This window comes from Maylandia zebra, linkage group LG20 (genome assembly GCF_041146795.1).
Source record: "Maylandia zebra isolate NMK-2024a linkage group LG20, Mzebra_GT3a, whole genome shotgun sequence".
Classification (NCBI taxonomy): domain Eukaryota; kingdom Metazoa; phylum Chordata; class Actinopteri; order Cichliformes; family Cichlidae; genus Maylandia; species Maylandia zebra.
Genome location: NC_135186.1, coordinates 12975442 through 12990004, shown reverse-complemented (window position 1 = coordinate 12990004; position 14563 = coordinate 12975442). Strand labels below are relative to the sequence as shown.

Genomic DNA, 14563 nt, shown 5'->3' with positions numbered 1-14563 from the left:
AGACAGTTGAGCGCTTGCACTTTTGAGAATTCCCAACAAGTGCTCTTCTTGACTTTATACACACAAGTGACATTTAACAAATGCTCACCTCGCAGCCCGGCTGCTGTGCTGGTGGCTTGGCATGGACAAACTTTGCCGTGCTACTTCCTGGTCTGACCTTTTTGCTCGTAATTAAGTTGTTGACTAAGCACACACACGTTTAGCCTTGGCAGCTACCACTTTTCACAGTTACCATGAAGCAGCTATATTGGAGTAGAAGTACTAATCAGTTTTGCTCAAAGGCACACTGGCAGTACTCAATGAAGGAGTGGCAAGCCTCCGAGCCATCTGCTGTATTTACTCTCTGTTTGAGAAAGAAATCTGAATATTTTGTTCCAAAATTGCTTCTCTAACCTCTACCACTACCCAAATAAATCTCCCCCAGTATCCCAGATGAGTACTCCTCATTGATTTATTTTTGAAGTGCTCTGTCTTTGTCCTAAATGGAATATCATCAGCCAAGCACAATGGTAATGCACTCTCTCTCTCTGCACCCCTGCTCTCTTTCTCTTTTCACTCTCTTTTATCCACTCTCGCTATCATCTTCCAAGCACAATGATAATGCTCCCCAGGCATGCATGTAGCCGCACAAAGGCAGACAATAAGGCAGATACGAACGGATATACTATCACATCTTACTGGTTCTTTTTACTTTCTACCTAAAGCGACATGTGATGCCGATCGCTGGCTGAAATTCATCATTCAAATTAAAGCTCCTACTGGTTGGAAGCGCCACACGCACTTTTGTCTATCGCAGTTTGCTTGCTGTTTCCGAGGAGCATGAGTTGTTTTCTGGTTTTCTGAACCAGATGGAGGAGGGATCTGGGGCCAAACATCAGGGACTCTGGGAATCAGCGGGGCGTCTGTGTGTATGTGTGCGCGCACGCCTCTTGTTTGCGTGGGATCATCACTCCTGAGTGAGCTTGCTGAAGTAGAACCCCCGTTTTGAGCTTTTACACACACATTCACAGAGGCACCCTCGCAGTGGGTGGGAAGGGCAGTGATTGGGCCTCAGCTGCTTCCTTGGCTGGCCCTACTGGGCAAAAGGGAACTGGGAAGGATTCATCAACACTTTTCTCTAACAAGCTCTGCATCTATCTCCTACAATCTGCTGATGAGTAACAACAGGGAAGGGAGGAGCACAGAAGGAGCAAGAGGCAAGAACAGGTAAAAAAAAACAAGGGGTAAAAAAAGAAAAAAGGCATCACTGCTGCCTATTTAAATATCGAAATGAATTTCAATCAAAGAGAATGAGAAAATGTTGCTCTGGACATAAAGGAACAGGGCTTTGACAGGATATGTGAAAGGAAATAAAGTACTACCTTATAAAGTTTAACCACAGCCAAACAACAGGTTATTTTTAACTGACTGGTTTTAACCACACAGCTCTCAGAGTTAAACCGCACAAAAACCCAGTAGGAGCCATTCATCAGTGTGTATTTCGGCTGGCGATAAAAATCGGCACAATATGCTTCCCACATAGGATTAAAAACCTGCGATTAGTCCAAGTAACACCAAACTCAAACAACCTCCCACAGAGGAATAAATCTTAGCTGTAGGGCTGCCACGATTAGTCGACTAGTCACGATTACGTCGACTATCAAAATCGTCGACGACCGATTTAATAGTCGACGCGTCGTTTGAAGCTTTGTAAGATCCAAACAAAAGACACTATCAGAAGTGTGAGATGCTCGAGAATATACTCCGGTGTCCTGTTATATTTTAGATAGCAAGGAGTTTATTAAACTTCACCGAAACAATCTACAAATTTCATTAAAATTTAATAAACTATCATCTTGTCTTTATTTTTAGTTAGCACATACCTTAAAATCTTAAAGCTGTAAGCTAATGATAGTTATATAAGAGCAGATGCCTGCTGGTGCAATAAGCTGTACGCTGTACGTCCAATGGATGCATGATCTGATTAGTCGACTAATCGCAAAAATAATCGGTGACTAGTCGACTATCAAAATAATCATTTGTGGCAGCCCTACTTAGCTGTAATGGAGCTCCAGAAAAACCACAAGGGTGAGAGTGAGTTGTTTCTAGTAGCCTAAGTATCCATCATAAAGCCCAATAAGTGCATGTGTCTGCCCCGTTTGACAGTAAATCTACTTTAATGTGAAATGGTTTGCTTGTGTGCGTCTTCCCCAGTGATGCTGCTGTCATGTTCAGTGCCGAGTAGTGGAGCAGAGTGTTTATTTATTTAGCCGCTGTGTGAAAGGCTGTGGAAATCTGCGCATCGTTTGCATTACTTCTCACTCATCGTTAGCAGATCAGTATTAGATGCCACTTCAATCAACCAATCAAAATCAAGCCATTAATGACCCGCTTTACACGATGAGCTTAAACTCTTCTGTTTTTAGATAAACCGTGCTGCCGCCGCCTCTGCTGCTGCTCATTTCCTCTGCTGAAAACGCCTCACTCGAGCCAGATGAAAAACCTCCGGAGGCACTGTCAATTTACCTCCATCTAAACTAGCTGTCAGAGCTCTCATCCTGCATTTAACTCTGCTCCGACTGCTTCGAGAACACTTCCTCGAATTTGCCAGCGCGATGCTTCTGGAGCACAGGAGTAGTGCAAAAAGCTAGACTGTAATTTCTTTCAGCTGCTAGCTGCTGAGATTATCCAGCCAACATTTATTCGGGATCTGAACTAGACAAAATTCCAGCATGAAAAAATATTTAGGTTCAGTTTTGTGAGCTGTGACCGGCTCCCGGTGCAGACGGCTCCCTGTTATAGTGTTTCATCACTTGGCTCATGCGAGCCCAGCCCAATTTTTACTCTTTAAGTGTGCGCGTGTGTGTATGTGTGTGTGTGTGTGTGTGTGGGGGGGGGGGGGGGGGGGGGGGGGGGGGGGGGATATGTGTGTATTCACATCATTTATGTTCATGAGAGTGTGGGGAGTGAGTTGGAGGGTGGGGTGGGCTGCTTTTAACTATGTAAAGCACTTTGTGCTACTTTTTTTTTTTTGTATGAAAAGTGCTTTATAAATAAAGATTGATTGATTGATTGATTGATTGATTGATTGATTGATTATTATTAATGTCCCCACAGGACCTCTTCAGAACCACTTGGATATATTCTAGGAGCAACATCTTTGTTTCTATCCCTTGAAAAAAAAAATGCTGCTTACTCAAATTGTAAACTTACAAACACAACACATTAGCTTACCTGGCAATGCTCCAGTCAGGTTCAATCTTCAGAACAGTGGGGTCTTCTGTGTAGTTAAACTTGACTTCTGGGTTTCTGAGCTCTGCGTCATCGATGTCCACCAAGACTGGGGCACTGCCCGAGGCCAGTCCAGCTGGTGTAACGCATACTATCTCACGGGCATTCCTCCTGGACAGACAGAAGGAGGAAAAGCTGACGGAAATCGATTCCAGCCCAAGGACAAGTCTCAGCAAAGTAGAGAGCAAATTATATAACTAATGTTAACATGCTCAAATCAAGGGCTGTATTTTCACATTTCCATTTGCCAGGCTCTGAAAAGATAAAACCTATTTCACCAGAAAAGGTAGCAACCCTTCTTCTGACAGAATAAAGTTTCCGATTGCAGGAATTTTCTAATTAATAAAGAATTATTGGACAAGAACACATATAGAGGGAATAAAAGAGAAGTAAAATTAGGTTTGAGAAGGAAAGTATTCACATCTAACAGAGGAAAAATCTTAGCAGCACCCTAGCAAGCAGCTAGAAGTGCCTAATCACTCAGAATTATAGAATAAAGAATTGTAATAATGAAGAGGCAATGATTTCTTTCTTGTGCCAGGACATTTATTTCATACCGAGGTTCGAGCAGAAGAGATGACATATTAAATGACTTTTTCTTGTAATTACCAATGTCTGTCCTGTGAAGCCAATTAATCTCATGCTCTTTAACTCATCTTGTAAACTGCCTGATTAGATCATTCTGCTTATAACTAGAGCACTTCAGCTCACAAAATAAGCCAAGTCCTGCTGTTTGATCAGCTTGAGGGCCTCCTGGAACATACGAATCAGAGTTCACAACTTGAGCTTGTATGTGTGAGGCCAAGACAGAGCAAATGTATAGTTGGAACTATCTGTCGCCACTTACACAACTGGGATTAAAGACCGTTATGTCAGTCTATCAAGTGGCAACCTACAGGGCTAAAAAAAAAAAGCTAACACTTAAGTGTCAAAATTGACAGCTCCTTTGAGAATGGCCACTTGAGAAAAGCTCAAAAAGCAGGTCAATCCACATAGAGTCACATTACAAAAATGCCTAACTTAACAGCAGAAATTAAATAACTACAGTCTGGATAGAATAAAAATCTTTGTCTCTTTAGCTGATTTGCTAAAGACTGCATGGTTGGTGGGGGTGGTATTAAAGTTATACTTTAATACAAATAACAGACTGAGTGGGCAGGCTGAGTTATAAGTGGTTGCTGAAAGAGTCAGGCTATAGCTGCTAACTGTCTGCTAGGCCTCACCTCACTTAATCTGAGGTGTTTGTATTGTTGGAGCAGTTATTTAACTAATAACATGGCATAGGATGTGGTCTATTATTTTAACAGCCCAGTCGAAAACTTTGTAGTGTGTCTAATTGTAGTGTTTTATTCATATGTTCTGTATGTAGCTTGCTAACATTAGCTAACTTAGCACTCCACCCTCTTATTTATGATACATTTACACTAAAGGATAAACAGTGGCTGTAAACAAAATTATTCCAAACTTGTGCAATGAACTTGTGTTCTTGTTAACTTAGAACAGCTGCTCCAAAGACTGGGACCAGATCTATGAGCACTCGCAGTCAGGTGCTGTTAAAGGTGTTGCACACTCAGCTGATCAGCTGGTTGCCGCAGCTACTTGCAGTCAATCGCCAAATGAAAAAAAAATCAGAATAAAAAAAAGAAATCAATGCAATTACCAGGCAACAAAGGATTTTTCTTAGTCCAGTGTCTTAAAAGGACCTGCCTTCCCGGTACATTTATCGGTAGTGCCACACCAAAACTCCAGGGTCAATTATCCAAGTCAATAAGCAGCAGTAGCACAAAACTTCTTAGTTTCCCCAATTTACTTTGTCATGCCAGCAAACATGTACCTTCATGAAAGCATAACAAGAAGGCCAAAATGTTGGTATGGTTGTTGGCATGACAAAATAAATAGCTGAAAGTGAGATTTGATATTCATAGTCAGAAGAAGGATGCTGTCCTATTTTTACTTTAATATGACTGAGCCGTTAAATATTCTCATTTGTCATTTAAACCCCCCCAAAAAACTACAACTGACGTTTCAAACTGTCTACATGACTACAAAATTCGGTGATGTTATGTATGTCCATCTTTTATATACAGACTGTCTGAAGACAGCATTTAGGTAACTGCAACAACTCTGTGAGTCTTTACCCTTGGTATTTACACTGCTTTATTTTAGTCCTGTTGGAAATACGATCAGATCTTGTGGCTCGCGGAAGTGCAGTTGACTTCAAGCGACAAGGGAAACGATAGCACAGATAATGCCTCCATTCGGGGGGGGATTTTTTCCTTCCTTCTGTGTGGACTGCACTTGTACTTGGGTGCAATCTGATCAACCACCTCCCTCATCCAGATGATACACCCAGATTTAGATTATTATTACTAGATTATTAGTAGATTATGATTATTATTATGTTTAAGACTAACTAAAGCACCTACTTTTTTTACATTTAAAAAATTATCTCAACAATCAATAGTACCAATGACAAACACTACAATCCAAAATATTATTTTAAAGCCAAAATAACATTTTGGATTGCAGCCTCGTGCAGTCCTCAGTAGATACATTATCTAATATGTATTTAGCACAGTTAAGCGGTGGCTGCTTTTGTACAGTACAGTACATGTGTATAAGAAAGTATGTGAGCGCACTTCAGTTTGGTGTTGCAGAATCTATTGTGCCTCTTTATATCTCAGCAGCCACACAGGGAGAGAGAGTATGAGGAAAGAAAAAAAAAGGATAGAGAATCTACGATATCCAGTTTCCTGAGTCCCCCAGCCTGTAACCATAGCAACCCCATTCAGAAAGAACCCATGCCCCAGCAATCTTCACAAGATGCCACAAACACGGTCCCACAGTTAGGGTGTGACAGATAAAGACAGAGTTGAGGTGAGCAAACAGTCGCGGTGAAGTGGAGTCTGCGGGATTACCGTGAGGACGGAAACGACTGGTGTGACATCAAAGCTAGCGTACGCTCGCTTCAATAGAGATTAGCTATTTGAGGCTAATCCATACATTTGACATGCAAGCAACTGTGGTGATAGTTTGGATGTTTTTTTTTTTCTCTCCATGCAGTAGATTAAGGAAAGCCTGCGTGAGAGCAGACAAAGAGGTGCTGAGTGTCTGCGAGCAACAAGCATGCACACACGCTTAATACAACAGACACACACACACACAGAAATAAACCCAGTCTGACATACTGGTTACATGTTTGCACGTGCATGTAATATCTTTATGATAATGCTATTTTTTTCTTTTGCAATACACCACAAAACCAATCTTCAGACAGAGAATCCTTATTTATGCACATATTTCCTTTAAGCTTGATCTGTTTGTTTTTTCCATCATCCTCAGCATTTTCAGCTCTGAGTGTAAATTTATTTTTACCACGTTAAGCATCACTCAGTTTTCCTTAGGGGGTTAGTTTAATACATTTTAAATTTATAGCAACAATAAAAAAAGGAGTCTTACTTTTTGAACTGGCATGGCAGCGGTCCTATGCTGACAGACACGTAGCTGCCCGCATTGAGGTAGCTCCCCTCGATGGTGACACGAGTTCCCCCTGAAATGGGCCCCTGGGACGGCTGGATACGTGTGAAAAAGGGAGTCTGCAAAGAAGAGAGGGAAAAAAATCTATATAAATATTCTAGTTTTTATCAACTTAGTTATGATTTAGTCCACTATGTAATTGTGTTTCAGCAGTGGGAGCGTCTCTTAACTTGTCACGGCCCTCGTGGAGCGGCTAAGATAACACAAGAGTTATTGAAGTCTCCTCGCCGGGATCCTTACCACAAAGGTGAACGGCCGCGGCGACAGGGCTCTGTAGTCGTTGACGCAGTCTCTCACACACACCTCCACCTGAGCCTCTTGGACCCTGTAGCCGGTTGCGTCGTTCAGCAGACACACTATTCTGTTCACAGAGAGAGAAGTTGAAGCAGATGCTTCTTTATTCCTCATTTTGTCACATATTTACAGTATGTAGTGCAGTGCAGTGCAAAAACAAGTGAATGGTCAGTCACGTGGTCACAGTAGGCTTTATGCAGACACCAAAATGCTTCAGACAATAGATCTCAATCTACAGTTCAGGAGTGGTGAAAGACAGTAAAAAAAAAAAAAAAAGGGAAAAATGTATCTGACTAGGGAGTGGTGCAGAGATGTCAGGAATAATATGTAGAATAACTGATGTGTGTGTAATATTTGAATAGAGATGCCCTCTATCTCAACATGCATCATTTCCCAACTAACTGCACTTCAGAGAGACTGTTTGATCTGCGTGAACTCAATTCCTCAGCCGTGTAGGACCCTGCAGAGGAGTAAATGTCAGTATAGAGGGATGAGAAAAATAAAGGAAAAAGCATATGTAGAGAGTAATGGAAAGGAACAACAGATGGAATTTACAAACGCACAAAAAAAGAAAGCCTGATGTCACTATCTTTTCAGCTGCTGAACGCGGATGCACCTATACACAAACGTGTTCTGGTTGACATTTTTTCCTGTCCTTTGATTGGGCAGGATCAGAGAGGCACAAGCTGCAGCTTCCTCTTTGTGCGTGTCCTTGGAATTATGTTTGATTCTGTGAGAGAGGCATTTAGGTCATCCGCATGCTGCAAATGTATTGATCTGTCTTTGTAGGCTTTGTGAGCTTAGATGCACTATATTGCCAAAAGTATTCACTGGTCTGCTTTCGCACACATATGAACTTGAGCTACATTCCATTCTTAATCCACAGGGTTTAATATGATGTTGTCCCACTATTTGCAGCTATAGCAGCTTTGTGTTGTCTGGGAAGGCTTGCAGTCTCCGCTCTAATTTATCCCAAAAATGTTACATTGAGTTGAGGTCAGGAGTCTGTGCAGGCCAGTCACGTTCTTCCACACTAAACTCGCTCATCCATGTTTTTATGGCCTTTGCTTTTTGCGCTGGCAGCAGTCACGTCGGAACAAGAAAGGGCCATCCCCAAACTGTTCTCACAAAGTTGGGAGCATCAAATTGTCCAAAATGTCTTGGTATGCTGAAGCATGAAGCGTTCCTTTCACTGGAACTAAGGAGAAGAGCCTAACTCCTGAAAAACAAACCCACATCATAATCTAACCCCCCTTCCATCAAACTCTACACTTGCTACAATGCAGTCAGACAAGTACTGTTCTCCTGGCATCCACCAAACCCAGAATCATCCATCAGATTGCCAGACAGAGAAGCGTGATTCATCATGTCGCCAGTGCTCTAGAGTTCAGTGGTGCCGTGCTTTACACCACTGCATCTGATGCTTTGCTTGCTGCACAGCCCCGGAAACCCACTCCATGAAGCTCTGTGTGCGCTGTTCCTGAGCTGATCTGAAGGCCACATGAAGTTTGGAGGTCTATAGTGATTGACTCTGCAGAAAGTTTGCGACTTCCATTCCTCAGCATCTGCTGCCTCTGTTCTGTGATTTTACCTGACCTAGCACGTGGCTAAGTTGCTGTCATTCTCAGTCACATCCACCACCACTAACAGCTGGAATATGTTAGTAATGAAGAAATTTGACGATTGGACTTGTTGCACAGGTGCCGTCCCCTCATGGTACTACGCTGGAGCTCACTGAGCTCCTGAGAGCGACCCATTCTTTCACACATGTTTGTAGAAGCAGTCTGCATGCCTGGTGCTTGATTTTACACTATGGTCATGAATACTTTTGGCAATATATTGTACATGTATGCCTTTTTACACCTATTTTTGTCTGATTGCGCATGCATGGTTACCGTGTGTGTGCATTCTGCCTCTCAACTTACCTTTCGGCACTCACGTACTCGTCTTCAACGGGAACACAGGGCACCTTCCCCAATTTGACGCCCGTCTGGATGTCTCTGAATTGCAGACCCAGGTTTTCCCCCCAGATGGTCACCCTGGTTCCGCCTTGTCGAGGCCCCGTCTCAGGGAATAACTGCACAGACAAGACCATGGGGGACAGATATCAGAAAGGATGAAGTGATTCTTTTTTTGTTTCTCTCTATTCTACATTTGTCCCTAAAATGGTCCTCTAAGACAACATCAGGGCATAAGTGGATATGAAAAACTCCCCCACAAATATGTGCACACTTTAAACTGAGTCATCCACATCTGTGGATTTAGTTTTGATGAAGAAGAATCACCCTTTTGGCTTTGAAAAGCACAGAAAATTTGTTAAATAGAGGGCATAAAACCCATAAACACCGGTATACAGAAGCAAACCAGCATCATCTCTGCTTAATTGAAACTTATTATGGCTGCTTGGCTGCGTCCACGGGGCTGCGGCAGTGTAACGCTCAGTCGCATAGACGAACCGTAATGTGATTTATCTAGCCAGATTATGGCGCGTAACGGGGACAGGTGTGGTGTGACAAAACAAATATGGTGACTGATGGACGGCAGTTGTCACCGACACACACACTCACACACATCAGTAGCAGACACGCACATGCAAACCTAATCCCTAACAAGCATCACGAGGTAATTATGTGTAATCTGTCCATTGCCCGGTTCTCCTGCAGTGCTTGGCTGAGCACATAGCGCGGTGTGGAAAAGCAAACTCAGGGTACGTCATGGCTGCACGGCATTATTATACTACATACAGTAGCCGACAGCAGACCTTGACAAATGGAGATTTTAGCAGCGTGGGGGATGAACAATTTGTCTTCCCAGACATTTAAGATTTAATTCTAAATGTTTACATGGAGCAAATCAACTGAGATCTAAATCCTTTCTCGCACCGTTCTTCAGAAAGAAAGAAAAAAATCAGCAAATGAAAATCAAAGGCAGAACAGCTGGAGTTTAAATGCCTTGCTCAAAGGTAGCATTCTAATTATTGATGCAGGGAATTCTTTCACATTCTGTACAGTTAATGTTACTAAATTGTTCAGGGCTTGCATTAAACAACACCCAGAGAGTGAGTTGCCTTAGCAGTGGTCTGCAGTCCTGGAACGCTTCTTGTTTAATATGGACTGAGGTAATGTGGTCATCAAACTGGCCTGTGGTCATCTTCCACTCAAAAGTGAAATTTCTGTGGTATAGCAATGCATTAGTGTAAACATGAGGGCTCCACAACATTTACACGATTTGAAAAAATACATGTTGTCATCCAGACATCTCGTTCAGGAAACGCCTGGGTTATTTCATGAAGACGCTGCCAAACCTGTGTGCCTGTGACCTGTCACCGCATAAAATCCATTCCATATTATGAAATAAAAAAAATAAAACATGGGGCGCACTGAACTGTTGAGCAGCTGAGCTGATGTCCTACACAAAGAAAGAATATAAAAATACATTCCATGTCTAAAACTACCACGGTTGGTGTCCACAGTTCCCAAAAACGTACATATAGCTGTTAAATGAGATGATGCAGCTTTTTAAGGCAAGGCAAGGCAAGGCAAGTTTATTTGTATAGCACAATTCAACAACAAGGTGATTCAAAGTGCTTTACAGAGACATTAGAAACAAGAACAAATAAAAAGCATGATAAACTAGCAAATAAACTAACTAACTAATTAACAAACAAACAAACAAACAAACAAACAACAGTATATAAAATCAAAACAGATAAAATCAGAACAGTAGATAAAATCAGTAGTTAAATGTAAGTTTTGAAATTTAAGCTTAAAGTGTGGATTTGGTGCTTTATTCAAATGCAGCTGAGAACAGGTGAGTCTTCAACCTGGATTTAAATAAACTGAGTGTTTCAGCTGATCTGAGGCTTTCTGGGAGTTTGTTCCAGATATAAGGAGCATAAAAGCTGAATGCAGCTTCTCCGTGTCTGGTTCTGACTCTGGGAACTGATAAAAGACCGGATCCAGATGACCTGAGGGATCTGGATGGTTCATACTGGGTCAGGAGGTCATTGATGTATTTTGGTCCTAAACCATTCAGAGCTTTATAGGCCAGCATCAGAACTTTAAAGTCTATCCTCTGACGGACAGGCAGCCAGTGTAAAGACCTCAGAGCTGGACTGATGTGGTCCACTTTTTTGGTCTTAGTGAGGACTCGAGCAGCAGAGTTCTGAATGAGCTGTAGTTGTCTGACTGATTTTTTAGGTAGACCTGTAAAGATGCTGTTACAGTAATCAAGCCTACTAAAGATGAATGCATGGACTAGTTTTTCCAGGTCCTGTTGAGACATCAGATCTTTTATCCTTGATATATTCTTGAGGTGATAGTAAGCTGACTTTGTTATTGTCTTAATGTGTTTTTCTAAGTTTAGGTCTGCATCCATCACTACACCCAAATTTCTCGCCTGGTTTGTGGTTTTTAGATGTATAGATTGAAGTTCTCTGGTGACCTGTAATCGTTTTTCTTTAATCGTTTCTTTCTTTAACATGTGTTGCTTGTGTCGATCTCTTAGTTTTAAAATCTGACATACTCTTTTTTAACTAGAAACATTTAAAGTTTTGCATATGATTTTTAACTTATCACATTCTGGCTTTCCCCCAACATTTTAAAAGCCTTTCATCTTTTTTTTTAAGCTAATTTAATTACCTATTGACTCTTTTAAATTAAAGCTAACAGATGAAAGATAAGCAGGCAAGCCACACTTTGGAACCAAAAGGAAAAATCACAATACCATTGGCAGTGTTATTCTATAATATAAAGACACATATTCACAATGCGTAAACACACCATCACCAAAAAACATACATTTGTTGCAACTGAGATCCCGTGTTTTAGAGAAATAAACATTGCATTGACAGAATGCATCTTTATGATGACCAGAAACGGGATGATTGCATGTTTGGGTTTGTAAATGGATCCTCTACATGCTGCGAGAAAGAAAAAAAAAGTAAACTGAGGGAGTAAGAAAGAGAATATTCTCGCTGCTTACTATTTGGAAGCTTACTCATGCTGGAACCTCAGGCGCCAGCGGAGCCTCGGCACCACAAACACGAGAGCTGGTAAACACTGACCAGAGTGAGTAGCCATCAAGCTCCAGGGTATGATATGGACAACAGATGCCGGGGTGTGGAAATGGGCCTTCAGATGGTTTTGGAAGAATGGAGCTATGATACCACAAAACACAATATCAGCTAGCCACCCAGCCCTGGGATATAAACACTGGCAGGGCCACAGACAGAGAAGCAACAGAGAGAAAGAAAGAAGAGTGCTTTTAAAGGGATTTCCACCATTATGTGGGGGTGGTATTCAGAAAGGGACCAGTGATGACTATGGGGCCATATACTATGACACCGTAAACACACATAATGGTCATAATGGCCATGGCAAAAACCTTGCATGGGAACATAATTTTAACTAATAGTATCCAAGAAAGTGGTGTTCCCCCAGAATTTTCTATCTGTTTGTCTGAATTCCTCTAAAATACAGCTTTTATATGTAATAACACCTAAAGTGAAGGTGGACAGACATTCACAGTACTAGAGTACGGACTTGAGTAAGAGACGCAGAGGGGGTTAGAGATAGAGCAAATCACAGCAGCTTATGCACCAATTCTGAACAATTTGCAACCACAATAGTGTAGCTGTATCTTGTAGAGGCTAATATGTATATATGTTTCTATGTTTCCATGTGTAGCTTTATTAGTAAAGGCACTGATAGTGACGAGAACTTAAGTGAAACTTTAACCCAACTCGTCTTGGAGTTAGGAGAGAGTGTTAGGGAATCTGCATACACTGAGCTTGATGAGTTCCTCAGAAAGGAAAACATCAACAAAGCCACGAAACTGGTATAACCAGCTGTATGTAAAGCAGTGGACCAATATTGGACCGATTGTTCCATGACTTATATTCTACCATAGGCCTCTGTCGCACCGGCCTAGAGAGGGTTTGGCGACAAGCTGGGAAAGTCTCGCTGTTAGGGAAAACTATATTCCCCAACTGGTTGGCAAGTCGTTGCTGGTTGTTGCTAGGTGAAATCAGTTGCAAGTTGCACTTCCCGTGGAGTCACTTAGAGTCTGGTCTCTAAGCCTGAGTGAATTGGGCTTTAGCCATTAATTCATAGCAATTGCCAGTAACCACCTGCCAATCGTTCTGGGAAAAGAGATTCTACCCTAGCAACTGGTAGTTGCCAGATGGTCAGGACTGGTCTCTGCGGCTGTGTGACTGGGACCATAGGTGCTTCATAGAACAGACTTCAGTAAGTTCAGGAGTTTTGCCTCAGATGAACTATATTAGGATATGTATATGAGTACTATACCTTTAAGCTAGTATAAATGAAAGAATGCAGTGGATCTTATATTTATTTAGTTGTCCACTTTTATAAAAATTTCCTCTGACATGGAAGAATGAATTTCTATTGGAAGCTCTGAAAATATCTTGAAAGTATAAAAGTGTGGCAACACATAAAATGATAACCAGTGCTCAGTGAGCCTCTGGGCATGCAGAGACGCCACAGTGTGGAAATGGGACCTCAGGCAGATTTGGACTCATGTTTGCAGTGATTTGACACAACACGACTACATTCAGAGGCACATAATCACCGGTCCCTGGGTTATGTAAAGCACAGACACCCCGAAGTTGAAAACGGACCTCAGGCGTTTTGGATTCTTTAAGAAAGTAATCTGATATAACAGAACTACATTTGTGCTGTAACACACAAGCCTTAAGTCATAACTGCAAAAGACTAGCAGATGTAATTGTTCCACATGAGAAACCAGACTGAGGTTTGACTGAGATCGAGGAACACAAACACTAGAGGATGCATACTACTAAAACATAGAGTCTGCCAGCTTCTAACCACTAACCACTGAATGCTGGAGTTGGTCAGCTAATAGTCTAACATTCAATCTGAACAGCTTTGCTATGTCCCCATTATGCAGTCTGACATTGTTTCATACTGTTTGAATTTTCTCTGACTCTGAGTGGCAGCTTTGAATGGGAATGTGGAATTTGAGTTTTGACAATGATGAAAAGCATCACAGCTAGTAAAGAACCATTGCATTAGACCATTATATTGCACTGTTGGTCATATAACATATTATATACTGTAACATGGATGGAAAACAATCTACTAAATCTTATTGCACATTTTTCTTCTTTTGCTTGGCCACTTCTTTTAAGTACCACTGAGCGGGAATCACTTGGTGGTAAAGTACTGGGGCATCACTCTGTGGTGATGTGACCTTTTATATTACAGGCCTAACCACAGTGTAGCCACATCAAATCATCAGTATTACAGCAGTGGTTTCCTCGTAGTCTGTCATCCGGCATCTACAAACATTTTATTTGCGGGCACAATCCTGCTGTGGACTGAATGGTAACCAATAGCACATGGGAGCCATGGAAGGGCAGATAGAAACTGGGAAAGGTATTTATGTGGTCAGAAAATGGTTCGAGAGTTCTGCTAACTAA

At 41.7% G+C, this 14563-nt stretch overlaps 1 protein-coding gene across 4 annotated transcripts in view; it reads right to left on the bottom strand.

Moving 5' to 3' along the window:
- LOC101472406 (plexin-A1) overlaps positions 1 to 14563 on the bottom strand; it is a 314386-nt gene that overhangs the window by 70180 nt on the left and 229643 nt on the right. For all 4 annotated transcript variants that reach the window (XM_004570017.4, XM_004570018.4, XM_076877989.1 and 1 more), the window contains exons 13-16: positions 9027 to 9178; positions 7048 to 7168; positions 6730 to 6866; positions 3214 to 3381 (exon numbers count right to left, since the gene is read on the bottom strand). In XM_004570017.4, coding sequence (XP_004570074.1) covers positions 3214 to 3381; positions 6730 to 6866; positions 7048 to 7168; positions 9027 to 9178 — 578 coding nt within the window. The remainder of the gene's footprint in view (positions 1 to 3213; positions 3382 to 6729; positions 6867 to 7047; positions 7169 to 9026; positions 9179 to 14563) is intronic.